The sequence below is a fragment of the Erinaceus europaeus genome, chromosome 9 (assembly GCF_950295315.1).
Source record: "Erinaceus europaeus chromosome 9, mEriEur2.1, whole genome shotgun sequence".
NCBI lineage: Eukaryota > Metazoa > Chordata > Mammalia > Eulipotyphla > Erinaceidae > Erinaceus > Erinaceus europaeus.
Window position 1 is genome coordinate 46,162,084 of NC_080170.1, and position 27,885 is coordinate 46,189,968.

The window sequence follows — 27,885 nt, forward strand, 5'->3', positions numbered from 1 at the left end:
TGGCTGGGAGCTCAGAGCCCAGGCCTCACACACTCCTGTTTTGAACATATTCAGATACATTTCCTTTAAGCCACTTCCCTCATTATTGCTTACCTTTTATATTTCTCCATTCAGCTACTGTACTCCCCCCCCTTCTTTCCTACTTGCTGCCCTCTCTGTTAATTCTGAATGTCCTTCCTCCTGTCTCTTTCTTAACTTGGTGAATACTTAGAACCACAATGATGATATTTTCCCACCATCAATAAGTCATGTTGCAGGTAAGAATGAATTTTTGTAAAGTCTGAAAGTGCCCAAGAGTGCCATTCAGTAAGTCAGCAAATGGGGTTGGGTGGTAGCACATCCAGTCGAGCACATATGTCACTGTGTGCAAGGACATGGGTTTGAGCCCCTGCTCCCTACCTGCTGGAAGGAAGCTTCACAGGTTGTGAAGCAGGTCTGTGAGTATCTCTCTTTGCCTCTATCTGTCTGTCTCCCCATCCCCTCTGAATTTCTCTCTCTCCTATCTAATAAAAAAAGAAAAGAAAAGAAAAGAAAGAAAAAAATAAAAGGAAAAATGGCCACCGGGAGTGTAGTGGATTTATAGTGCCTGCACTAAATCCCAGCAGTAACCCTGGTGGCAATTAGAAAGAAAGAGAGAGAGAGGGAGAAAGAAAGAGAGAGAGAGAAAGAAGGAAAGAAAGAAAGAAAGAAAACATACTGTCACCTGTTTGAACTTTTGCTAAAGCCCTAGCATTAAAAGTGAATGTGTTGGGGGCCGGGTGGTAGCGTAGTTAAGTGCACATGGTGCGAAGTGCAAGGACCTGTGTAAGGATCCTGATTCGAGCCCCCAGCTCCCCACCTGCAGGGGGGAGGTTTCTTGGCAAGTGGTGAGGCAGGTCTACAGGTGTCTTATCTTTCTCTCCCACCCTCTGTCTTCCCCTCCTCTCTTGATTTCTCTTTGTCCTATCCAACAACAACAACAGCAATAAAAATAACAACAAGGGCAATAAAATGGGGAAAATGTCCTCCAGGAGCAGTAGTGTAGGCACCGAGCCCCAGCAATAACCCTGGAGGCAAGAAAAAAAAAGTGAATGTGTTTTCTTATTAGGCTTTATTCTTGTGTAATAGAAAAAATATAGTGCCAATATTTGCTGCCATTTTCTCATGGTAAGCAAAATTCAACCATTCAAGTCATAAACAGGCATTTATGAGCCAACCTAGGAACTTGTCTGTAATTTGTTATTTGTGTGAGGAAGCATTCTGGGATGTTCTGGTATGTGAACTGTGATATTCTTGTTCTTTGTCAAGTTCCAGAACTACCTGGGAATGAGAGCATTTCTTCACCTTTTACATGTGACTCATGAGCTTTCATGTGTCTGCCCCATAGGAAAAGCCTTTGACATCACGTACGTGCGCCTCAAGTTCCACACCAGCCGCCCCGAGAGCTTTGCCATCTACAAGCGCACACGGGAGGATGGGCCCTGGACACCATACCAGTACTACAGCGGCTCCTGTGAGAACACCTACTCTAAGGCCAACCGTGGCTTTATCAGGACAGGGGATGATGAACAGCAGGCCCTGTGCACTGATGAGTTCAGTGACATCTCCCCACTCACTGGAGGCAACGTGGCCTTTTCCACCCTGGAGGGAAGGCCTAGTGCCTACAATTTCGACAATAGTCCTGTGCTACAGGTAAGGAGTCTAGAGGCAGGCTTGGAAGCTGGTGGGCTCTCCTGCTGTAGGGGGCAGTAAAGTGTAGCTGGCAAGGATGGGTGCCACTCCCTAAGCTAGGGGGCGAAGTGAATCACTGCAGAGGACAGACAGCTGGACTTGGATCTACTCTACTTGCTGTGTCCTTTACATAACTGAAGAATAATGCACTGGTTCCTATTGCCCAGTGATGTCTGTTCTTATGTTCTTAAGCTCTTGGGCAGGGGTAGATACCATAATGGTTATGCAAATAGACTGTCATGCCTGAAGCTTCAAAGTCCCAGGTTCAGTCCCCTGCACCACCATAAACTAGAACTGATCAGTGCTCTGGTTAAAAAAAAAAATCAAGCTCTTGCAGAAGTACCTGAAGATGTAAACTTAAAAAATAGTTTTAGGGAGTCGGGCGGTAGTGCAGCGGGTTAAGTGCAGGTGGTGCAAAGCATAAGAATCCTGGTTTGAGCCCCTGGCTCCCCACCTGCAGGGGAGTCACTTCACAAGTGTGGTGAAGCAGGTCTGCAGGTGTCTGTCTTTCTTTCCCCCTGTCTTCCCCTCCTCTCTCCATTTCTCTCTGTCCTATCCAACAACAACGACATCTATAATAACTACAACAATAAAACAAGGGCAACAAAAGGGAATAAATAAATAAATATTAAAAAAATAGTTTTAAAGAGTTGAGTAATTTTTACTTCAGTGGCTGAACACAAGGTGGAAGCATCTTGTTTCTGACCTTTTGAAAGAGAGTATTTGATCCTCCTTTAGCTCTTTTTTGACTTCACAAAATCAAACTTAAAAAATTATTAGTAGTAAGGGACAGCAATGGAAGTGGAATATTTAAGACCATCAACTTGCTTTATTATTGTGCAAGGAAATTTGGGTTGGGTTTGTCAGTCATGAAAACTATCATCACATAAAAGCAGTGGTTTGGGACAGGATTTGAATGTAGATACCCTGGTGCATAAGCATTATGATAGAAACTTCTCTCGACAGCATTAGAAAGAAATGTTTCTTTTGTCTCATGAATTCTGTGTGCATGTTCTTTATATACCATGATTTGTTTTGTTTTGGTTTTTTAAGATATATTTATTTTGAGAATGAGAGACCAGAGGAGAGCAACACTGAGCTCTGGCATGCAACAGTCTTAGGGATTGAGCCTGGGCTGTGGGCATACAAGTTCTTCTTTATCTTCCCAGTCCTGTACATCATATTATGAAAATTTTCCATGTTAGAATTTGTGAGCTTTTCGTATGCCTAGCTATTTGTGGAGAAAGTGATGAGCCTCATACAAACACTTCATCATGTGGCTGAATTTAACATCTAACTAGGGGCAGTGTGTGTTAATTGAGGCAGGACATTCAGGTTCTTGGTCTGCCAATGCTTTGTAAGTCTTAAGAAAAAACTGTTGTGATTTCTTTCTTTTAAAAACTATTTTATTGATTTGTTCTTTTTAACAAGAGGTAGAGAAAGAAACAGAGACCGGAACTCTGCTCAGCTCTGGCTTATGGTGGTGCTGGGGATTGAACCTGGGAGTTTAGAGCCCCAAGCATGAAAATTTTTTGCATAATCATTATGCTTTCTCCTCAGGTGTGTGTGTTTGGATAGAGACAGAAATTGAGAGGGAAGGGGGGATAAAGAGGGAAAGAGAGAAACCTGCAACACTGCTTTACCGCTTGTGAAGCTTTCCCCTGTAGGTGGGGACCAGCTTGAACCTGTTTCCTTGTGCATGGCAACATATGTGCTTTACCTAGCCCCTGTTGTGATTTCTGAGAAGGGAGACTCTCCTGTTCTAGCTTTATGTGTTAGTGACTTCTCTTTCTGCAATTTATGATGCAGGGACTTTCTGATTTGACTGTATGGTTTGGGACTGTGGCAGTAGGTGATACGTTTTTCTCTGTGTCTGCAATTCTCTTTCAGTAGTTACTTCTGTAGGTTAATCTTGATCTTGATAGACTCAGGTTAGACAAGCATCAAATGTTTTTGCAAAGACCTTTCAGCAAAGTTTTTCTTCCAGAGGTGATAGTATGTGCTAACATTAAATGACAGAAAGAACAGCCAACTTTGATAAGTATGAAGACTGAGAATCTAGGGGAGAAGTGATGCACGAGTTCTCTACACTCACCACTAGCAGAGGTTTACCAGCTTTCTTTACTCCCACTTCAGCAGTGTATTTTACTGGAGAGCCTTCAGGGTGGTAGGTGGGAAGAAGCAGGGAGGAAGTGTAGCTATGTTTTTTTGGCTCCTTGGTGAGTGTGTGCCTTGTCTGTCTGTCTGTCTGTCTATAGAGTGTCTGGTACTTGCTGCTTTTTTTGGGTGTAAGAACCCAACTATGGTAATAAAAAATTCTGTGGTCATGTGCAACAGATGTGGTCAGTTGTTACCATTATGCAAAAAAAAATCATTAATAATCTGCTTCTGGATATAACACTCTGGCACTGGCACTGATATCCAGTTGCCAAGGAGATTTAACTCATTTGACTTTTAGCTGCTCTCACTATGAGGAGAGAGGCAGTGGGCTCTCCCTATGCCTCCCTCTAGAAGCTGTGATCTAGCTATGGAGAGGAGACCCTTCCTAGTTTCACTGTATGTGAATAGCACTACACATGTGTTGATTTATGATTATAATTAACACTTATAGTCTTTCTTAAAATGTGTCACAATGTGAAAAACATCTCTTGAAGCCTCTTAGATATATTAGATACAAATCCAATCCAGCCTAAGTCATGATAACACACAAGATAAGTACTTTTATTTTCTCCATTTAAAAATGATGAACTGGAGACCCAGAAAAGATCATATCACCTGCTCCAAATCACAATTTCATGTAGCTGAGATTACTTATAACCTAGAATGTCTAGCTTGAATCTTTTTTTTTAATATTTATTTTATTTATTCCCTTTTGTTGCCCTTGTTGTTTTATTGTTGTAGTTATTACTGTTGTTGTCGTTGTTGGATAGGACAGAGAGAAATGGAGAGAGGAGGGGAAGACAGAGAGGAGGAGAGAAAGATAGACACCTGCAGACCTGCTTCACTGCTTGTGAAGCGACTCCCCTGCAGGTGGGGAGCCGGGGTTCGAACCGGGATCCTTATGCCGGTCCTTGTGCTTTGCGCCACCTGCGCTTAACCCGCTGCGCTACAGCCTGACTCCCGTCTAGCTTGAATCTATTCTTCTTAAGTGCCCACTATGAAAAAAAAAAAAAGGCTCATAATTTGCCCTTTGAGAAGCTTTAATAAAAACAGAGCTGTGATGAAGCTGAAGCCTCTTGAAGATATAATACAGAGATGTTTAGTTATTTGCATTATAGACTAAAAGATTTCTTAGCATTGTGGCCGGGAGTGGGAGTTGTTACGGGAGCTCCAGGTTTGGATGAGATGAAATCATCATCTCGTCTTCTTTCTAATTATACTTGGAGGCTTCATGGAGATGAGTTTTTATGAGCTCTCAGTGTTCTGTGTGCCAGGTGTTTGGTCTGGCTCTGGTAGTGGTTCTTAATCAGGGGTGTGTCTTCTGGTTTCTGTGAACTTGGGAGTTAGAAAGAAGGGCTGTGTGTTTTGAGTACCTAATTTGTGAAGCGTATTGAGTAGATCTCATTAAAGTCACTCAGTAGGGGGCCAGGTAGTAGCACAGTGGGTTAAGTGCACATGATGCAAAGCACAAGGACTGGTGTAAGAATCCCAGCTCCCCACCTGCAGGGAGGTCGCTTCACAAGTGGTGAAGCAGGTCTGCAGGTGTCTTATCTTTCTCTCCCCCTCTCTGTTTTCCCTACTTTTCTCAATTTCTCTCTGTCCTATTCAGCAACAAGGACAACAATAATAAGAACAACAATAATAATAACAAGGGCAACAAAAGGGAAAAAATGGCCTCCAGGAGCATTGGATTCGTAGTGCAGGCACCAAGCCCCAGCAATAATCCTGGAGGCAAAAAAAAAAAAAAGTCATTCAGTAGCCTTGAGAAGCTGGTACTATTGCTGGCAAAGCAACTTAGATCAAAGAAGATAGGATCACTTGGTGTATTGCACCAAAGTAAGACTCTGGGGTGGGGAGAATACAGGTCCTGGAAAAGGTTGACAGAGGACCTAGTGGGGGCTGTTTTGTTATGTGGAAAACTGAGGAATGTTACTCATGTACAAACTATTGTACTTACTGTCGAATGTAAAACATTTATCCCCCAATAAAGGAAAAAAAAGAAAAAATATATAGAATCAAGGAGAAAGATGTTAAGAAATGAAAGGGCCTTTGAGTGTTCTAATAGAAGAAGCCACAAGTCACATGCTTCATGAGCCATTTAGAATATTTTGCCATATGCACATCTCTCATGTTTGGGCCCTTTGCTTATCTCCTCTATGTTTTGTTTTCTGGCAGGAATGGGTAACTGCCACAGACATCAGAGTCACTCTCAACCGCCTGAACACCTTTGGAGATGAAGTGTTCAATGACCCCAAGGTTCTCAAGTCTTATTACTATGCAATCTCGGATTTTGCTGTGGGTGGCAGGTAAGGAAACTCTCAAATCAGCCTTGACAGTGAGTGAGACTTACTGTAGAAATGAATGAGCAACCTGTTTGCAACTGTGTTAGTGCTAGATTTTTTTCTTTTTCTCAGTTTGTATGTCAGGGAAGACAGGGGTGCTTTTCTCAGCAGATCTTTTCTTTATTTCTGGAAACTAAGGAATTAGAAGTTTTAAAGCCTTGTAAAACCAACACACAGCCTGAGGGAGTATCTGTCCCTGTGATGGTGTTGTATCTAATGCGACTCGCACTTTCAGATCAGAATATTTTACAATCATTAGTACAGGCAATTTCTGCCATAACAGTTGACTTCTTATGTGCTGCTGGTCACATAAACAGCTTCTTGGTCCTCTCAGTTAACCCTATGCAGATTATCCTGCCCGTTTTATAGGTGAGGTGCAGAAGGGAAATTATAATGATGGATGACAGAAAGGCAGCCCAGGTCCTGAGTCCATATGCTCCTTGTAGCCGCTATCCTTGACTTCCTCATCCATATTTGACCCAGGAAGTAATGATTCTACACATCCTTCAAACCCCTACTCCCCACCTGTAGTGGGGATGTTTCATGAGTGGTGAAGTCCATGTACATAGGCTTGGAAATTGCTAGGACTCTTATGTCATGTTGATTTACTGACCCCTGTTAAATAGACTACATCCTTCTCCCTGTCTCTCTGTCCCTCCACTTTTTTTTCTTTTCTGCCTCCCTCTTTCCCTCCCTCCCTCCCTTCCTTCATACCTGGAAAGGAAAACACCTACACTTGATTTTGCTTAGCTCCTCAGTTGAGAATTCTTGAGTTATCAGTTACTGAGATTATTTTAACTTTTCTGCTTCTGGAGCTCTGCACTTGTTGTACTCCATTGAATGCCTCTTCTCTCCCCAGGTGTAAGTGCAACGGGCATGCAAGCGAGTGTGTAAAGAATGAATTTGGCAAGCTGGCATGTAACTGCAAGCACAACACATTTGGTGTGGACTGTGAGAAGTGCCTTCCCTTCTTCAACGACCGTCCCTGGAGGCGGGCAACTGCAGAGAGTGCCAGCGAGTGCCTGTGTGAGTTCTGGCTGTCCAGCTGTCCTGAGGCCTCTCCAAGATGGGGTGGGGGTGGGGTTGTCTCACCTTTCATGCCATCTTGACAGGCAAACTCCGAGAGAGTAAACAACACACATGGGGGGGCGGGAAATTGGCTGTGAAAATAAACTGGGGTAGATCTACATTTCCTTTGTGAATACTCCTATCAGAGTGACTTGAAACTTTACTTCAATTAAATACTGAGTCTCTGTAACCTACTCTAAAAAATGGATTTTTTCCTGAGGCCAGGTGGAAGAGCAGCGGGTTATGGGTCCCCGTTTGAGCCTCCAGCTTCCTACTTCCTGGGGGTGGGGTGGGGTGGGGTGGGGTAGGGGGAGTCACTTCACAAGCAGTGAAGCAGGTCTGCAGGCGTCTTTCTTCCTCCCTCTGTCTTCCCCTCTTCTCTCGATATCTTTCTGTACTATCCAACAGCAGTAGCAATAACAGCAACAATAAGGACAACAAAATGGAAAAAAATAATGTCCTCTAGAAGCAGTGGATTTGGAGTGGAGGCACCCCAGTGATAACCCTAGAAGCAAAAACAAATTGAGTTCTTCCAACTTATTATGGGAGATTTGCATTTTTATTTTATTGTTACAAATTCTATAAACTCTATAAGGACAGAGATTTCTCTGTTAAATACTGCTGCTTGTAATAGGCACTCTAGAAACATTTGAATAAGCTATTTTTCCTATATTTGCTTATGAAAATAAGATTTTTCTTTTTTTTTAAATTCAAGATCCCTTTTAAAATATTGTTCTCTAGTCTCTTTTTTGCTACTCTTTCATATCTTCTTCACCCTACATATAACGATCATCAGGCATCTAAGTCATTGAGTAACTTATGTCAGTTATATTAAGTTCTAGACTATGACTGTTATTCAAAAATTATTTCTCTTCTTTTAAAGAATTTTTAGGGAGGCCAGGTGGTGGTACACCCAGTTAAGTGCACATAGTACTATGTGCAAGGATCCAGGTTCAAGCCCCTACTCCCCACCTGTAGCAGGTAGCAGGGATGTTTCATGAGTGTTGAAGTCCATATACATTCAACCTGATGCGCCACCTCCCGGCCCCAGGATGAAGCTTCCTTGTAAGCCTATAACTTGGCTGCATAAGCCCTTTATGGACAGACTCTGTGTCTTTACTTTCAGTCAACAATGCATCAGGTTATTCTTTATCTTCTACTGCTCATGTCTATCACAGCAATGGAAACTAGGGTTTGGTTTTTCTTTTTCTTTTTCTTCTTCTTTTTTTTTTTTTTTTTTTTTTTCCCTCCAGGGTTATTGCTGGGCTCGGTGCCTGCACCATGAATCCACCGCTCCTGGAGGCCATTTTTTCCCCATATTTTGTTGCCCTTGTTGTTGTAGCCTCGTTGTGGTTATTATTATTGCCATTGTTCGTTGTTGGATAGGACAGAGAGAAATGGAGAGAGGAGAGGAAGACTGAGAGGGGGAGAGAAAGATAGACACCTGCAGACCTGCTTCACCGCTTGTGAAGCGACTCCCCTGCAAGTGGGGAGCCAGGGTCTCGAACCGGGATCCTTACGCCGGTCCTTGCGCTTAGCGCCACATGCGCTTAACCCACTGCGCCACCGCCCGACCCCCTTCTTCTTTTTTAACAAATATTTTATTTATTTTATTTTTGAGAGAGTTGCAGAGAGAAACACCAGAGCACTGCTCAGGTCTGGCTTATGGTGGTATGGGGGATGGAACCTGGGACTTTGGAGCCTCAGGCATGAGAGTCTCTTTGCATAACCATTATGCTATCTCCCCTAGCCGGGCTTGGTTTTTCTTTATTTTTATATAGTGATTTTTTTTTTTTTTTTTTTTTTACCATTTCCAGAACTTTAAAATTTCAGGAATATAATTTCATACCACATTCACCAGAGTTCTGTGCCCCTCCTCCCCCAACTTAGTTGTCACAAATTGTGAGAGAGATTTTGTTTGCCTCTCCTCTCCCTCCTCTCCCTCCTCTCCCTCCATTTGTATGCTTCTAACTTAATTTTCCACATATGAGCAAAACTGTCCTGTATCCTACTCTTTACTTATTTCACTAAGCACACTCACCTCCATAGAGCTTCATTTTTCTTTGAGGTTTTGACAATGTATTCATGAAGGAGCACAAATCTGACCTACTATTTATTGTGTCTTGGCCAACAGCCTGCAACTGCAACGGCCGGTCCCAGGAATGCTACTTCGACCCTGAACTGTATCGTTCTACCGGCCATGGGGGCCACTGCACCAACTGCCAGGACAATACTGATGGACCCAACTGTGAGAGGTGCCGGGAGAATTTTTTCCGCCTTGGGAATAATGAAGCCTGCTCTCCTTGCCACTGTAGTCCTGTGGGTAAGTGACAGAAGGCTCTGCTTCAGCCTGATGGTTTTAAAGACAGAATTTGTGTTCCCTGTCTTAGAAAATGCAGCTTTGTTTCTGCACAATGGCCTGGGTTACATGTAGAAGTGTGGACATCATTATAACATGCTAATATTTTAAAAAATTGTTTTTTTCCCTTTTTTTCCACCAGAGTACTACTTAGCTCTGGTTTATGATGGTGTGGGGGATAGAACCTTGGAGCCTCAGGCATGAGAGTCTCTTTGCATAACCATTATGCTATCTCCCCCACCCTCATGTCAGTGTTTTAAGGGGATCTGTGTACTCCCCCCCTCCCCCAACTCTATTAACCAAACTGGCTCTTCAGATGATTTTCATGTTGTATAACAACATGAGATTGCTCCAAGTAATGGTTTAGTAAATAATTAACAAGATCATAGTGACCATTTGAATTTGGCCTTTCTGTGAAAGGTAAGCTGCTTCATGAGTTCTTCTGTTAATGATTTTGTTTAGTCTAAACTCCGTCGAGGACTGAACATTTTTTCAGCACACCAGTGAGTGTTCAGAGATTCAGAGTCTCCTTAGTCTTTTCAAGACTTTGATCTTTATGTTTGATGTTCATGCCTGTATAAACTTAAATTCCAGTATGGGCCCATGCTTAAGGAAGCTGTGCTTGATCCCAAGAAAAGACTGGTCCTGGGTGCAGTATGTCAGTGAGGGTAGCGATAGATATTTTCAGCACTGCTGAATTCTAAATACTGCAGCTAAAGAATTTTAACTGCTTTAGGTTCATCTAAGGATTCATGTCAAAAATTAAAATGCCATGACTTAAAAGGGTATGATTTTGAGGCTGTTCTGATTTAAGACTTGATCTTTATTTTCTGTATCCATCTGGAGATTACACATGAGTTTTGGGGTATTATTTTAAATTTTACCTCCATGTCTTTTGACTGATAAGCTCTTTAAATTTTAGGTTCTATGAGTACACAGTGTGATAGTTATGGCAGATGTAGCTGTAAGCCAGGAGTGATGGGTGACAAGTGTGACCGCTGCCAGCCTGGGTATCATTCTCTCACTGAAGCAGGATGCAGGTAAGATTTTTCATTCATTCATTCATTCATTCATTCATTCATTCATTCATTCATTCATTCATTCATTTTAGCAGAGCACTGCTCAGCTCTGGACTTGATGGTGTGTGTGTGGGGCGGGGGGATTGAATTTGTAACCTCAGGCTTGAGAGTCTGTTTGCATAACCATTATCTATGTACCTCTACCCAAGGTAAGACTTTTCAAAACCAGAACAGGGGTTGTCAGAATCTAAATGCAATATATTCATAATGACAGATCCTGGGTTTACTTTTAGTACTATACACTTTCTCCCCACACAACTATTAGCAAGATTCAAAACTTTTAATTAATGATAATTATGATCTAAGATTGCCTTTTATAGCAACTAGACAGTTTTAATATTTAAAGTCAATTAAAACCAAATCAGGGAGTTGGTAGCACAGCGACTATCCAACAAAGACGACATCAATAATAACTACAATAATAAAACAATGGCAATTAAAAAAAAAACAAGGGCAATAAAAGAGAATAAATAAATATTAAAAAAACCCAAATCAAATATAAAATGACCTTAAGGTTCATTTTTTAAATAATTTTATTTTATTTATTCCCTTTTGTTGCCCTTATTGTTGTAGTTATTATTGTTAATGTTGATGTTGTCGTTGTTGGATAAGACAGAGAGAAATGGAGAGAGGAGGGGAAGACAGAGGGGGAGAGAAAGATAGACACCTGCAGACCTGCTTCACCGCCTGTGAAGCGACTCCCCTGCAGGTGGGGAGCCGGGAACTCAAACCAGGTTTCGTACACCGGTTCTTGCTCTTTGTGCGACCTGTGCTTAACTCGCTGCTCTACCACTGACTCCCCATTTTTGTTTTAAGATATACCCATTAAAAAAAATCTACTAACATGTAAAAAACCAGAGAGTGACTTTAAGTGGAGAATATTTTTCCTTTCTCCTTTCTCATTGTTTTACCCACTTTCTGCCCTTCAGGCCATGTGCTTGTAATCCTTCTGGCAGCATTGATGAGTGCAATGTTGAAACAGGAAGATGTGTTTGTAAAGAAAATGTGGAAGGCTTCAACTGTGAGAGGTAGCTCATTCTTTGTCTATGTTGTATTTCCTCTCTTAACATATTTCAAGTACAAAGCAAACATTACTGTGTCTTAATGTTTTTTCAGATGCAAACCTGGATTTTTTAACCTGGAACCATCTAACCCAAAGGGTTGCACACCCTGCTTCTGCTTCGGGCACTCTTCTGTCTGCACAAACGCTGTGGGCTACAGTGTTTACCCTATAACTTCTACCTTTCAGTTTGGTAATATAGACTTTAACTTTAGCCTCTTAGATTTATAAAGCTAAACTTACAGTAATTAAAAAAAAAAACAAAAAAAAAACCTAACTATGAGGATTGTTTTCTGGTGGCAGAACTTAATGTTTTTTAATGTACATGATTTTTTTAACTTAAATGAAAACAAACATGGCTTTTAAGTTTTGCTATAGTGAGTGCACATGTTATACAAAATAACTATAGCTGCTGTTGTAGCACTGACTTACTCAGAATCTTATTGGTGACTTTATATAGTTCATATATAATTTTGTATAGAGAACTGGAGTTCACAGTGTTTGTGATGGGGCTTGTGTTTTCATCCTCTGTTGCAGACGAGGATGGCTGGCATGCAGAGCAAAGGGATGGCTCAGAAGCATCACTTGAGTGGTCCTTGGAGCGTCAAGATATCGCTGTAATCTCTGATAGTTACTTTCCTAGGTACTTCATTGCTCCTGGTAAGTAAAGCAGGGAAGTGGTTTTAGCTTGCTGTGTGCTCTCAGTGAATTTCATACTCACAGCCTTGCATCCCATTCTGTTTACATTCTAGCCAAGTTCTTGGGCAAGCAGGTGTTGAGTTATGGCCAGAACTTCTCCTTCTCCTTCCGAGTGGACAGGCGAGACACACGCCTCTCTGCAGAAGACCTGGTGCTCGAAGGGGCTGGCCAGAGAGTGTCTGTGCCCTTGATCGCTCAGGGCAACTCATATCCCAGTGAGACTACTGTGAAATATGTCTTCAGGTAATGAATGCATTCTCTGAAAATCTGACCAGAATGAAATGATCAAAGAGGGCTTCTCTACTTAAGCTTCTCTAGCTTTAAGTTTAGAGAGAAAATATCTAAGTTATCATAGTAATTTAGTGAAAATCACTTTGATGCTCAAACCCTCTAGGTTTTAGACCTACTTTTGATGGGGTTAGCTCTTCAGAGATCTATTGCTGGCGGTATGAATAAGAAACGCTTTCTTAGACCCTAGAATGTTCCTTGGACATTGATATGGCCCTTCCTTTTCTCTCTAGACTCCACGAAGCAACTGATTACCCTTGGAGGCCAACTCTCACCCCTTTCGAATTTCAGAAACTCCTGAACAATTTGACCTCAATTAAGATTCGAGGGACTTACAGTGAAAGAAGTAAGTTTTATGTAAACTAGAAGTGCCATTTAAGGTGATTCAGCAGAAGGATCTATGGTAATGCAAAAGTTGAAATCTGAAGTCCTAAGGCTGAACCAGTGGTATAAAAGCAGTGGTATAAACTGCCTTATTTTGTTTTCATTATGTATAAAGATAATGTGGTTTTCACTACTTTCAGTGACCTGGAGAAAATGGCCTCACATCAGTAAATAATATTGTTTTATAATTAGGAGTTGTACTGAGGTTACTTTATATATATAAATATATTCTTTTAAAAGACTTAAATGTTTTACCAATTTAAGTTGTCATCTTTATTATGTTATCTGGTAAGCAGTTAGACAGATGCATCTGGGAACTTAGGAAGAAGTTAAGACTGGAGTTAGAGGATTAGAAAGTTGTCAATGATAATACTTTTTGATTGTTTTTTATTTTATTACCAGAGCACTGCTCAGCTCTGGCTTATGGTGGTGCAGGAGTTCAAACTTGGAATATTGAAATCTTAGGCAAGAGAATCTCTTTGCATAACCATTATGCTATCTACCCACTGCCCTTACTTTTTTTTTTTTTAAGCTCAGATATATGACAAAAAAATGTAGAGAGAAAATGCAGTCCTAGAAACATAGTTACCAAAGTACCAAGCTCTGAAACTCAAGGAGAAAATGGATTTTAGGGAGTAGAACAATAGAGTTAGAAAGATAGCGCTATTTAAAAGTAAAGTTAGATCACAGTATATTGGTAAGTTATTTGAAGATAAAGCCCTCTACACACACGCACACACACACACACACCTTTTTTTTTTTTTTTAAACTCTTCAAAACTGTCCCACTAGGGAAACACAAAAACAGACTGGGAGTATAGATCGACCTGCCAGCACCCATGTCCATTGGAGAAGCAATTACAGAAGCCAGAGCTCCCACCTGCTGTACCCCATAATGATCCTGGGTCCATGATCCCTGAGGGATAAAGAATTGGAAAGCTTCCAATGGAGGGGATGATGGAACTCTGATGTTGGGAATTGTACCCCTCTTATCCTAGGGTCTTGTCGATCATCATTAAAGCAATTTAAAAAAACTACTTGCAAATAGAAAAAAGATAATAAAAAACTTAAAAAGAAAAAAGTTTTACTGTAAGTTAAGATAGATGGAGTACAATTTAGATCAAGATTGAATAGAGAGAATAAAAAGCACATTTCATGATCTAGATGGGGAAAAAACTTGTAAATATACTAAAAAATTAATTTCAAGGTAGTAGTAGTAGTAGATGTCTTTCAGATTGTCATTTCCTAACAGTTATGTAAAGAGCATGTGATATTTCATAACATAAAGATTGCAAGAGACAGGCATGAAATGGAATTTTATAAGAAATGAGATTATAATATTCCATAGGATCAAACATACTTTCTGCTGTTGTGTAGTGTTATTTTGGATGAGCCAGTGTCTTAAATATCAAGTTTCTTCTTTTCTAATTTTCTTTGGCAAATGGGTGAACTCTAGATATATGACATAATGGCTTTGGAATAATGACATATTTTTTTTTTCAGACTTAGACATAGAAATGGAAATTGTTTACATATTTTTACTGTTTGTTGAAGGACAGAAAAGTAGAATTGTGTGGAACTTTTTGACAGGTGCCTTCCCTACTTCCTTGTGTTTCACATTACAATCTGTGTCTGCTTGTTTGTGTTCTATAAGCTCCTTCCTAGTGAATCTTCTCCAGCAAGCACCACAGTGACAGCTGATTGTTTATGGAACTTTGGACCTGGTTGCTTTTGGAAAGCAGCAGCCAGTTCAGTGATTATCTCTCCTCTCATACACAGGTGCTGGCTATTTGGATGATGTCACCCTGACAAGTGCCCAGCCTGGGCCTGGGGTCCCTGCTACGTGGGTAGAGGCCTGCACATGTCCGGTGGGATATGGAGGGCAGTTTTGTGAGACATGCCTCCCAGGGTACAGAAGAGAAACCCCAAGTCTCGGGCCATACAGTCCATGTGTGCTTTGTTCCTGCAATGGACACAGTGAGACCTGTGACCCAGAAACAGGTGAGAAGGAGGTTTTGGTTGCCATCAGACCTCCAGGCTCTTAAGCAGTGCATGAGAAATGCTCACCATTGTCTTGGCTTGTGTTCCTTGCTGCTTTCTGACACCCCCTCTCTGGACAGGGGTGTGCAACTGCAGGGACAACACTGCTGGTCCCAACTGTGAGAAGTGCAGCGATGGATACTATGGTGATTCGACTGCTGGCACCTCCTCAGACTGCCAGCCCTGTCCGTGTCCTGGGGGCTCAAGCTGCGCCATTGTTCCAAAGACAAAGGAGGTGGTGTGCACCAACTGCCCTATGGGCACCACAGGTGAGCCTGCAATTCCTATTGCTTCCGGGCTCCATTTATTAAAGCACCTGGTGGAAAGGGGGCTGGGAGGGCTCTTTATTTGGTTCAGTGCTTATAGTTTTCCATAAATATAAACAATTTGGAGAAAATAGGCTTATTACAGTTTTTTAAATGCATATCAGATAATGGTAATAACCAGTGCCACTGGCCAGAAACTTTTATATATACATCACAATACTGCCTCCTTAGTCCTTATAACCCATTGGGATCCATGTTATGCAACTAAGAAAACCAAAGGCCCTGGGAAGGAAGGCTCGACAGTGAAGTACAGGCATGAGGGCCTGCGTTCAGTCCATAACACTACATAAAAAACACCAAGAAAGACAAAAGCAAAAAACCCAGAAATAGTAAAGTAGTATTCTGCTTTCTCTCTCACACAAATATGAACACACCCAATAAGATGAAGGAAGGAGAGAAGGAAAGAAAAGAAACAGACCCAGAGACAGTGATGACAAGTCCAGGTTGCTCCGGCCTGTCACTAGAGGAGCTGGGATTTTATTTTCTTTCAGCTCTTTCTTTATTGTTCCAGAGCCACTCCCATGTAGTTGGGAAAACAGATTTATTTTTATAGCTTCAGCTAGGCCAATCTTTTTTATCAGCACTGCTTAGCTCTGGCTGATGGTGGTGCGGGACAAAACCTGGGACCTTGGAGCCTCAGGCATGACATTGTTTATATAACTATTATGCTGTTTCCCCAGCCCCCAAGCCACTTTCTTTTGGAGAACATAAATGAGCTTCCCCCAGCTCCTCATGGAGCTGCCTTTGTGGCTTCGAGAGCCTGAGGTTCGCTAGTGCTGTCTCCCGCCTTCCATCAGCTTCAGCCTACATGTAACAGGGAGGCTCCTGTCTGACTGCTCATATGGCCTTTGACTCCATTACAAGCTTGTGTTCAGAAGGTATTGCTACAGAGCATGAAAATAAGTTAAAAAAAAATCAAATTAATATTTTGTAATTAGTAATACTGGTATCCTGTATCTTTGTTTCTCATCCAAGTATTATTTGGTCTTTGGAAATATCAGAACACCCCATCTTCCTTCTTCTGCTCCACTGATCTCAACCCAGGCATGGGCATTGCAATGTAATCATTTGATGAAGGCAGTTGAGAAGATAAGGAGTAGAGATGAGTGTAGAGTTGCATGGATTTCACCTTGATCTGCTGTTCTGAAAAGTGGCTCAGCAGTCACACACAGAGGCTTAAGCTGGATTCCCCACCCACCCTTGTGCTGACCTGCTCTACTCTTAACTTCTTCTGGGAGCCTTCAGCACACCAGATCACTTGGCGTACCATATGTATTCTCTCTTTTGAATGCATTGCTTCCCTTTCCCTATACAACCTCAGCTTGGCCCAGCTCCTGTTCTGTGATGTTGGGTTGTAGTGTCTATCACTTCCCCAGAAGAGCCTTCATTTCTTCACTGAGCCCTCTGTGCCTTACTACTCCACATTCTTAGAGCCCTTCCCTCTGCTGCCTTAGTGTATGGTACATATCCCCATCCCACTGGCAATATCTGTTCTTAGAAGCACTTGCCAGGTGAAGATCCTTCTTTCCTCTCACTGGATAGAGTGCAATTGTGATGCTAAGTAAGCATCTTGGAGATGCTCTCTGGTCTACACTAGATAAGTGAAGGTCATTTGGGACACTTCGTGTAGAGAATATAATAGATCTTGCAAAATGTTGCAAACATACTAGTCCCTAACCACATGTCTTTCACACAAGACGTGTGAAACAGATTTGTTTGGTTAGCTGTTAACCTGACTTGACTTCAGATTTGTTTGGTTAGCTGTTAACTGACTTGACTTTGCATTTGCAGCATTGATGAGCTCCAGGTTCTCTTATAAAATGCTTATATGGGGCAAGTTCATAATGCTCATGCTAGGATTAGCACATGTCTTTTATTTTTTAAAAAACATGATCCTGGGGGCTGGGTGGTAGTGCAGCAGGTTAAGCACACATAGCACAAAGCGCACGGACTGGCATGAGAATCTCCGTTCAAGCCCCCAACTCCCTACCTGCAGGGGGGGTCATTTCATAAGCAGTGAAGCAGGTCTGCAGGTATCTATCTTTCTCTCCCCCTCTCTGTCTTCCCCTCCTCTCTCCACTTCTCTCTGTCCTATTCAACAACAATGGCAGCAATAACAACAATAACAATAAACAACAAGGGCAATAAAAGGGAAAAAATAGCCTCCAGGAGCAGTGGATTCGTAGGCACCGAGCCCCAGTGATAACCTGGAGACAAAAATAAAATCAAATAAGTAATACATTAAAAAACAAACATAAAAACAAACAAAAATGATCCTGGTCACTTTGTTGTATAGGAAAGTTATATCATCATAAATGGCACTTAATCTTTCTGAGTATCAGCAACAAAAACAGCTATGAATATACCATAGACATGTAAAATAGAGAGGTTACTCAACCTGGTCCTGGCTCATTTACAAAGATCTGTAGAGCCTGATGCTAATTAATAATCCTCAGCACAGTAGAAGCAGGTACACTGGATGTATCTTTCTAGTAAGAAAACAGTGGTGCCTTTACGGTCACTTACTGCTCTGGAACAGACTTTTTGTAACCAGTGGGAACTGGTGCCCAGTCTCTGCAGCTGCCAATAATTGGTGGCCAGACTTCTTGTAACCAGCATAACATAGATGTTTTAGTGTAAGGCTTTTCTGTCTAATATCACACTGTCACCTTTGCAGGCAAACGCTGTGAGCTCTGTGATGATGGCTACTTTGGGGACCCTCTGGGCAGGAATGGCCCTGTGAGGCTATGCCGCCCATGCCAGTGTAATGACAACATTGACCCCAATGCTGTGGGGAACTGCCACCGCCTGACAGGAGAATGTCTGAAATGCATCTACAACACGGCTGGTTTCTATTGTGACCGCTGCAAAGAGGGGTTCTTTGGAAACCCTCTGGCTCCAGTTCCGGCTGATAAATGCAAAGGTAACGAGCCCTCTAGTCTCGCCGCTCCACAGCACTCATTAATACCAAGACTTCACACACAGCTTTAGGCATGCACGGAGTCTGATGCAAGACTCCTATAGAACTATGGTACAGTCCACAAATGTAATTAGTTAAAGGCTTTCTAGTGCACACATTCAAATAGACAGTGGCCTGGGATGTGGCTTTGTGGTAGTGCATAGGAATTGCACGTATGAGGCCCTGAATTCAAGGCCAGACATCACATATGCTGGAACAAGGCTGATTCTCTGCTACTGGTTAAATAAGTGAATCTTAAAACTCAGGGACAGGTGAAATTTATCTTTTTTTAAAATTTTTTTATTATCTTTATTTTTATTTATTGGATAGAGACAGCCAGAAATCGAGAGGGAAGGGAGGGATAGAGAGGAAGAGAGAGACAGAGAGACACCTGCAGCACTGCTTCACCACTTGTGAAGCTTTCCCCCTGCAGGTGGGGACCGGGGACTTGAACCTGGGTCCTTGCACATTGTAACATGTGCACGCTCAACCAGGTGCACCACCGCCTGGCCCCGAAATTAATCTTAATCATGCATATTATCTAACTTTAAATCCTGGGTAGAACAAAAGTTTGTCATACATATTCTCTCTGTCCACTTCCACTCTCCACATCACAGCCACCAGGCCTCTCAGCTCAGCTGTTGCAGGAGAGCACTGTGTCACACAGTGCACGTGTGTGTGAGAAGGGGGATGGATCTGTGGGTGGGTTCACAGTGCAGTGTCTCTCTCCGGTGATTTGTATCTTGTTGTCTGTCTTCCTGCCACAGCCTGTAACTGCAATCCCTATGGGACCATCAGGCAGCAGAGTGACTGCAACCCGGTGACGGGGCAGTGCGAGTGCCTGCCTCACGTGAGTGGCCGCGACTGTGGGGCTTGTGAGCCTGGATTCTACAACCTGCAGAGTGGGCAGGGCTGTGAGAGGTGAGGCCCTGGGATCCACACTGGAAATCATCATTGCTTCTTGTATCTTAAGAGATGCACCCTTCGGGAGTTAAATTTGATGGGTGGCTTGGCTTTGTTTAGGACTGATTGAGGTGTCTTGATAGGGGAATGATTTGGAGACCTCTGAGGCAGTAAGAGGAGGTCCTATCTAAGCCAGTGGAGAAATTCTGGAAGGTAATGGGCTTGTTTATGTCACAAATACTTGTGCAGCATTTAGTACTGAAAATTGCAAGATCCTCCCCAAGATGCCTAGATCAGAACCTCTAGGCCGGTACTTTGAGAGTTCTTGTTATTATCTCCTGCCCAATTGGAAGCGACTTGTTGTTTTGAATAGGGCCATTTGGTACGTCTGTGTTGTTAAGTTAGAGAAGTTCTTTTTTTTTTTTAAATATATATTTTTTTATATTTATTTTTATTTATTCCCTTTTGTTGCCCTTGTTGTTTTATTGTTGTAGTTATTATTGTTGGATAGGACAGAGAGAAATGGAGAGGGGAGGGGGAAGACAGAGAGAGGGAGAGAAAGATAGACACCTGCAAGACCTGTTTCACCTCTTGTGAAGCAACACCCCTGCAGGTGGGGAGCCAGGGCTTGAACCAGGATCCTTATGCGGGTCCTTGTGCTTAGCGCCACCTGCGCTTAACCCGCTGCGCTACAGCCCTACTCCCGTTAGAGAAGTTCTGAACAGAACTCAAAGATGACTTGAACCTCAGGAAACTCACTAAGTCATGATATCCAGTCTTAATAACCCTTAGCATCTTGTTTTCTAATACAAGCTACATCGTCCTGTGTGGGAAGGAAACAGAGAGGTACACATTAAGTCTGTTTTTCTTCACCTGAGACATGTCATGTATTCCCTTTCAGGTGTAACTGCCATGCCTTGGGTTCCACGAATGGGCAGTGTGACATCCGCACTGGCCAGTGTGAGTGCCAGCCCGGCATCACGGGTCAGCACTGTGAACGCTGTGAGGTCAACCACTTTGGGTTTGGACCCGAAGGCTGCAAACGTAAGGGTTGTCAGTGACCTCAAACCCCCAAGTCTCCTCCAACTCTAGTTAGAATCCCAACCCAGCAAGGATGTGGACAGCTTCAGTCTAGCCCTATGGCTTTTGTCAGGGCTGTCCTTGAAGCATAGATGCTTGGTTCCATTGAATTTCACCCTTTGCCAAAGCCTTGGGGGCTGAAGTCATCTCTGGCTCCTTTGCAGTCACCACATTTATGTCTTATGCTTCCAGTTCCTCCCCCCCCCCCCCCCGATCTCCAAAGAAAAGTTTCCCCTTGGTGACAGAGCCTTCCCTTGTGCTGAAGGAAACTGTTGTGTTGATCCCATCCTTAGAGCAGATAGCAAAGCAGTGAAGGAATCTTTTCAGTGTGCTTGGCTACTCTCTGGTTGCAGTTGTTCCCCGCCTGTGGAGGCCCTTTTAGTGCGGTCACTTATAAACATCTGCTTCCCCTTGGCATAAACACTTGCCTGGAATTGGGCCTCAGAACAGTTTGGGCTTTTGCTTTCTGAAATCTTTCTTTTCTCCTGTGGAATGTAGCACAAACCATTGACTAGTTCAGATCTGGAACAGTGAATACACAAATTACAAAATAATGCAAGGTAAACACTCACATTTGGGATTTCTAGTTCTAGTGCTAGAAATCTTAAACAGTGGAGAGAGGAGGGTAGAAATGATTCTTGACTTGCCCTGATTAGTTTAATCTTTAGAATTAAGTCACATGAAGTGTGTTCTCTAAAGGTTGCACTTACTTCTGCTCAGCACACTAGGCCTTCCAGAAAGCACCTACTTAATGTAGTATTAATCTGAGTTAAAGGAAAAGGCGCCCTCTTCCCCTTTCCTCACTGGGTATGCTCTTCCTTTCCCTCAGCCTGTGACTGCCATCCCGAGGGGTCACTCTCGCTCCAGTGCAAAGACAATGGACGCTGTGAGTGCAGGGAGGGCTTTGTGGGAAGCCGCTGCGACCAGTGTGAAGAGAACTACTTCTACAACCGGTCTTGGCCTGGGTGTCAGGAATGCCCAGCATGCTACCGACTGGTGAAGGACAAGGTCAGTGGTCCATGGGTGTGCCTATCTATTCGTTCATTCATTCATGCAGACATCAACTAGGTACTGTTTGTGCAGCTAAGCTCTAGAGAAGAAAACAGTGAATGAGATAGACATGGTTCTTCTTTTCTAAGACTTATTCACAGCCGGGAGACAAGTAATAAAATATAAAAAATTAAATGGCACCAGAGAGAATACAAACAAAATAATGGGGAGAACTGCTTTCTCAAAGACCCCTCAGGGAACTCATGGAAGGTAATGAGCTCTTAAGGATAGGAAGGCACACAGCCCATGAGGGTCAGTAGGGGAGCAGAGGGGACAAAAGACTCAAGGTATATGCTGGGGGCTAGTGGTGTATGGTTCCTTCAGAATGAATGGTTTCTGATAAGTTTGTGATAAGAATGAAGAGGTTGACAGAGACCACCAGGTCTCACTGTGTTGGCCATAGTGAGGACTTTCAATTTTATTCCAAATCCAATGGGAATGCAGTGAAGAGTTTTAAACTAGAGACTCCAGCTTATAGTCTAAGAACACTGCTGTGGGAGGAGCACTACTTGGGAATAAGGTCAAGGAAAGTCTAGATTGGATTGGATAAATCAGAAGTATAATTTTTCATGTGAAATTGAGATATGAAGGTCACCTGAATTTTTTTTTTTTTGCATCCAAGGTTATCACTGGGGTACAGTGCCACACTATGAACCCACTGCTCCTGGTGGCCATTTTTTCCATTTTATTAGATAGGGCAGAGAGAGATTGAGAGAGATGGGGAGATAGGGAGAGAAAAGATAGATACTTACAGATCTGCTTCACCTCTGGTGAAGTGTCCCTCCTACAGGTGAGGAGCGGGGGCTCGAACTCAGATCTTTCCATGGGTGCTTGCACATAGTACTGTGTATGCTTAACTGGGTGCACCACTGCCTGGCCCTCAAAGTCACCTGATAATTAAGAGAGAGGTTCGAACTGGGGAATATCAGCACTAAGTAATTAAAATCAAAAGGTGGTCCTGATAGGTTTTCTCTTGAAGCCAGAGAAATAAAGAAAACCTACCTGTGTTGTCTAAGAGCAGATGCAGAGGGCGTGTGAACACTTATGTATTTAGAGCAAGGTGCCCCCGACTCCTCAGGAGTAACAGGAGTCCTTCAGGAGTAACATGCATCACTGACTCTTCGCTTTTTCTCCTACATCCTATGTAGGTTGCTGAACATCGAGTGAAGCTCCAAGAATTAGAGAATCTCATTGCAAACCTTGGAACTGAGGGCGAGGTAGTGACGGATCAAGCCTTCGAGGACAGACTAAAGGAAGCAGAGAGAGAGGTTATGGCTCTTCTTCAAGAGGCCCAGGAAGTTAAAGGTACAGCTAAATAAAGGGGGGACCATTTCTCTGAGCCAGGTTATCTTCAGATACAGCTCCTACTTCAAAGTTAAATATTGTGGTTTTATGGAATTCTCAATTTTAGGACCTCCGCAGAGCATGGTTTTAAAAAAATATTTAATTATTCCCTTTTGTTCCCCTTGTTGTTTTATTATTGTAGTTATTATTGTTGCTATTGATATTGTTGTTGTTAGATAGGACAGAGAGAAATGGAGAGAGAAGGGGAAGACAGAGGGAGAGAGAAAGATAGACACCTGCAGACCTTCTTCACTGCCTGTGAAGGGACTCTCCTGCAGGTGGAGAGCCGGGCGCTCGAGGGGGCTCAAACCAGGATCTTTATGACAGTCCTTGCGCTTTGCGCCATGTGGCGCTACCACCCAACTCCCTTTTTTTAAAAAATTATATTGGAAGTTTCAAGGTTACTATTGTGGTAAAGCCATCTACTAAAGGAAAGCAAGGAGGATATGATGTTTGGAAGAGCCAAGACAAGAGTACAAGTGGTGTCTCTGGTTATATATGAGGATATATTCCTTACCCTCACCCAGATAAATTCAGTAATTTACAGACTTTCTTCTACAATACCATGGCAGATGTGGATCAGAACTTGATGGATCGCCTCCAGAGAGTGAACAACACTCTATCCAGCCAGATCAGCCGTCTGCAGAACATTCGGAATACCATTCAGGAGACTGGAAACCTGGCAGAACAAGCACGCGCCCGGGTGGAAAGCACAGAGCAGTTGATTGAAATTGCGTCCGGAGAACTGGAGAAGGCCAAGATAGCTGTGGCCAACGTGGTGAGTGGCTGTGAGGGTCGGGGTTGGAGTTGGGGTGGGGGTAGAGGGACCCTGGTAATTTGTACCAGGTTTCCTTGGCAGTGGAATACCTTCTTCTAAAGTCATTCCTTGAGTCTTATGTGTCCCTGAACATGGAGGCAAAAAAAAAAAAGTTTAAATTAAAAAAATCATGCTGTTTATAGTTGTTATAGCTTCAGAAACTGAATAAAACTAAGATATCTGGGTCCTTCTAGTTTTGTTTCTTCCGTGACACTAGGCAATGTAAAGTTCCTTTATCCTTTACTGAAAGTAGAAGTAAAATCTGTTGTCCTGAGCACAGATGATAGGTAAAGATCTCTGAAATGAAAAAGAGACATTCTCTTTGGCTAGAGAGCATGAGTAAAAATAGAACTTTGACACTTGCTACGTTAAGCTTAATACTTGGGTCCCCTGAGCTAAGTGGTTTGTTTGTATCCTCCTCAGTCAATTACTCAGCCTGACTCTACAGGCGACCCAAACAACATGACTCTTTTGGCAGAAGAGGCTCGAAGGCTTGCTGAACGGTGAGTAGTTGAGTGAGCTTTTCCTTGAGGTGTTTGCATTGCATGACGTCCTGCTCTTTCTTCTCATGTTATCTTCTCAAACTGTTTGCTTTTCCAAAATGGTTTCAGCTATATGTACTCTTTTTTTTCCCCTTTACTTAAAAATGAGGATACTTATGTTGGATGATAGAGTACTATACTTTGGGGGAATGTTATATTTATAAATTCCAAAGGTTAAAACTATACATTTAAAATTTTTAAATTTTCAAACTTTAAGTTAAATAGATAACTAATATTCCTCCCAAAATTTAGTTTCTAATTTGAATTTTTTAAACAAGAACATTTGACTTTTCAAATTTCAGTAGGAACATTTACTATCCCACAGCACATTTGAAAACCATCCAACAAAAACACCATTTCTTTCCTGATTACCGTTTATTAACTGTAAGGTACTTTCTTGAGACTTTAAATTGCAAAGGACATCAAGTTTAATAAACTTTTTAAATCAAATATACTAGAACATAGAATTCACCTGAGCAGGCATTTTTGTGTGTATTCTTTACTGCCAACGTCTCGGTACCTGAAGTAACATCTGGCAGAAGTTAAGTACTTAATGTTTGTAGAGTGCCTTGTAGAACAGCTGGAACTCATTGGTGTGGGACGTTTAAAGAAGCCTGACGTTAGACTTTCTTTTCCTCAGAGTCCAGAATGATCACACTGAGACTTCTTGCTTTAATGTGTATTCTCATAAATGTGAATGTGTGAACTGTGTATTTTAGATTATAGACCATTTGGGGTTGGGGGTGGGCGCAAGTGGTGGTGTGGTGTACCTGGTTGAGCTCATGCATTAGACCGTTTCATGCTTTCGTAGCTGGTTTTTCTCATTTAAAGAAGATAGCTCAAAATATAGAAAGTTTTCAAGAAAAGTCAATTCTAGTTATAGATTAATTCTGGTGTACTTCATAATATATTTCAAATGACCTTCAAGCCCTCAGCCCACTCTTACAAGGGGAACCTTCACCAGTGGTGAAGCAGAGCTGCAGGTCTGTCTTTCTCTCTCTTCCCCTGTCATCTCTGTCTCCCCACCCCCTCTCAATTTCTCTCTGTCCTATCAAATTAACTTACATAATAATAAGAATGTCCACGTATATTAGTGTGACATCTTATTTATTTGTTTTAAATTTTAATATTTATTTTCCCTTTTGTTGTCCTTGTTGTTTTTTATTATTGTTATAGTCATTATTGTTGTTATTGATGTCGTGTTGTTGTTAGGCAGGACAGAGAGAAATGGGGGCGGGGGGGAGACGGGGAGAGAAAGATAGACACCTGCAGACCGGCTTCACCCTTTGTGAAGTGACTCCCCTGTAGGTGAGGAGCCAGAGGCTCGAACCAGGATCCTTACTCCGGTCCTTGCGCTTTGCACCACGTGTGCTTAACCTGCTGTGCAACCACCCAACTCGCTATTTTTTAAATTTATTTTTACCAGAGCACTGCTCAACTCTGGTTTATGGCAGTGCGGGGGATTAAACCTGGGACTTTGGAGCCTCAGGCATGAGGGTCTCTTTGCCTAACTATTATGCTATCTACCCTTGCCCCCATAATGTGACATTTTAAAGTATGAAGTTTCAGAGGTGAAAAAAAGCCTTAACAATTACCCAGCTAAACTGCTTTATTTAGTTGAACTCTGAAGCCTAATCAAAGTTACTTCAAGACACATTGTAATGAACCAGAATTATACATTGTTATCTGCAAGGAAAGGTAGGTTTGTGTTTATGACTTTAGATAAATGAGTCTTGCCAGTGTCTCACAGTTACATAGGTTGATTACCCTTTATTTTTAAAAGTAATTTTTCTGAAGAAATAGAAGCATTTAACACCCCCCCATAATTTATAAATCATGATTTTCTTGGAAAATAGTTTTTTCAGGTTATAGAATGCTATTTTTAAACTTAACCTCACTGACATGTGATTGCAAAATTCCAAATGTATAACATTTCCCAATATTTGTAGCACTCTGCCCACCTTGGGGTATGTGTAGTGATAAGAGAAGCATCACCAGACTTCTGCTTTGTCTGCACTCAGTGGTTTTGTTTCATGGCTTATTTTCTCTTTTACATCATACAGTCACAAGCAAGAAGCTGATGACATTGTACGAGTGGCAACCACAGCCAGTGACACATCCACTGAAGCATACAATCTGCTTTTGAAGACGTTGGCAGGAGAAAATCACACAGCACTGGAAATTGAAGAGCTTAATCGAAAGTGAGTGCAATTTAAAAGTCACTGGTAGCCCTTCTTCCACTGCTCTTGTAGTGTCACCAATTCAATGGAAGATTAAATGCCAGAAGAATCAGGGCATGTATTCATGCAGAAAGATTTCTCTTGCTCATCGTGTTTTTGCAATGGGGCAGTAATTAGAGCCAGGAGTGGAGAGCCACTGAAATTTTATTTGATCCAATTATTGTGACTACAGAGGCTAGGAATTTAAAACACACCAAAATATTTAAAATTCTGCATAAAGGAAAATATAAACTAAGTAGGGAAGAAATGCTTGAGTTACTTTTTTTTTTTTTTTTTTTTTACCAGAGCACTGCTTATGGTGGTGTGGGGTACTGAACTGAGGAGTTAGAAATATTTTTAAATACCTGAATTCAGAAAGTATATAGTAAACCACATACTATAAATGAAATTGAAGATATGAAAAGTGAATTTAGCTATGTTGGCATTTAATTATGGTGGTCCAATATAGCATTTTCTTTGAGGTCTTGGAAATAGTATCCATGATTTAAATAAGAAGGAAATCTGGTCAACAAGAAGATGCTAAATGCCACTAAATTTTTCATAAAAAGTTACATCTTTCATTCCTCAGGTATGAACAAGCAAAGAACATCTCACAAGAGCTAGAAAAGCAGGCTGCCCGGGTACATGAGGAGGCCAAAAGGGCTGGAGATAAAGCTGTGGAAATCTATGCCAGCGTCGCTCAGCTGACTCCTGTGGACTCAGAAGCTCTAGAGGTGCAGGGGTCTAGGGGTGATAGCTTGTGTGCAGGAGGATTCGGTTGTCACTGTCATCTGTAGCTCCCACTCTCATCCCCAAACACACACACAAACACGTGTGTGTGCATGCATGCACACACAGTTACGCATAGACACCACAGTCTGGGTAAGAGCTGTTCTAACTGCCAGCAACAATCACAAGCACCTCACTTTGTCCTTTCAGTGACTTTCTGGTAAAGTTGATTCTATTTTAGATATGTTAGTAGAACTTACTAAATAAATGACCATATGATTATAAATATTAATAGAAAAGTCTTTGCTCGTGAGGTAAATACTCCTAAATCTGTATATACTTAATGTTATGTTTAAGAATCATAATATACTTGGATTTAATAGAGTGTGCCTGGACCATTATTGTCAGGCAGTTTGGCAGAGAATGGGAGAGGGGGAGGGAAAAAGATGTAAAAAAAAAAAAAAGGAACTCTATTAGGATTCCTTAGGGAGATAGAATTTGGTTGGTTGGTGGTATTTTATTTTATCTATAATTAGTAGTCTTCATACCATGCTCCACAGAAATGTCATTTTTTAATTTCTTTATTGGGGGATTAATGTTTTACAGCTGACAGTAAATACAATAGTTTGTACATGTATAAAATTTCCCAGTTTTCCACATAACAATACAACCTCCAGGGGTTGGGTGGTAGCACAGCAGGTTAAGCACACATGACACAAAGCACAAGG

General features: G+C 42.0%; 1 protein-coding gene across 1 annotated transcript in view; it reads left to right on the top strand.

Annotated features, from left to right (window-relative positions):
- LAMC1 (laminin subunit gamma 1) overlaps window positions 1–27,885 on the top strand; it is a 119,218-nt gene that overhangs the window by 76,832 nt on the left and 14,501 nt on the right. Inside the window, exons 2-22 of the mRNA XM_060197808.1 lie at window positions 1,367–1,671; window positions 6,046–6,176; window positions 7,072–7,238; window positions 9,415–9,603; window positions 10,562–10,679; window positions 11,648–11,746; window positions 11,835–11,971; window positions 12,316–12,438; window positions 12,531–12,720; window positions 12,999–13,111; window positions 14,928–15,149; window positions 15,269–15,457; window positions 18,192–18,437; window positions 19,241–19,394; window positions 20,278–20,420; window positions 21,286–21,464; window positions 22,655–22,811; window positions 23,423–23,628; window positions 24,091–24,170; window positions 26,273–26,410; window positions 27,018–27,162. Of these exons, the coding sequence (XP_060053791.1) occupies window positions 1,367–1,671; window positions 6,046–6,176; window positions 7,072–7,238; window positions 9,415–9,603; window positions 10,562–10,679; window positions 11,648–11,746; window positions 11,835–11,971; window positions 12,316–12,438; window positions 12,531–12,720; window positions 12,999–13,111; window positions 14,928–15,149; window positions 15,269–15,457; window positions 18,192–18,437; window positions 19,241–19,394; window positions 20,278–20,420; window positions 21,286–21,464; window positions 22,655–22,811; window positions 23,423–23,628; window positions 24,091–24,170; window positions 26,273–26,410; window positions 27,018–27,162 (3,431 nt within the window). The remainder of the gene's footprint in view (window positions 1–1,366; window positions 1,672–6,045; window positions 6,177–7,071; window positions 7,239–9,414; window positions 9,604–10,561; window positions 10,680–11,647; window positions 11,747–11,834; window positions 11,972–12,315; window positions 12,439–12,530; window positions 12,721–12,998; window positions 13,112–14,927; window positions 15,150–15,268; window positions 15,458–18,191; window positions 18,438–19,240; window positions 19,395–20,277; window positions 20,421–21,285; window positions 21,465–22,654; window positions 22,812–23,422; window positions 23,629–24,090; window positions 24,171–26,272; window positions 26,411–27,017; window positions 27,163–27,885) is intronic.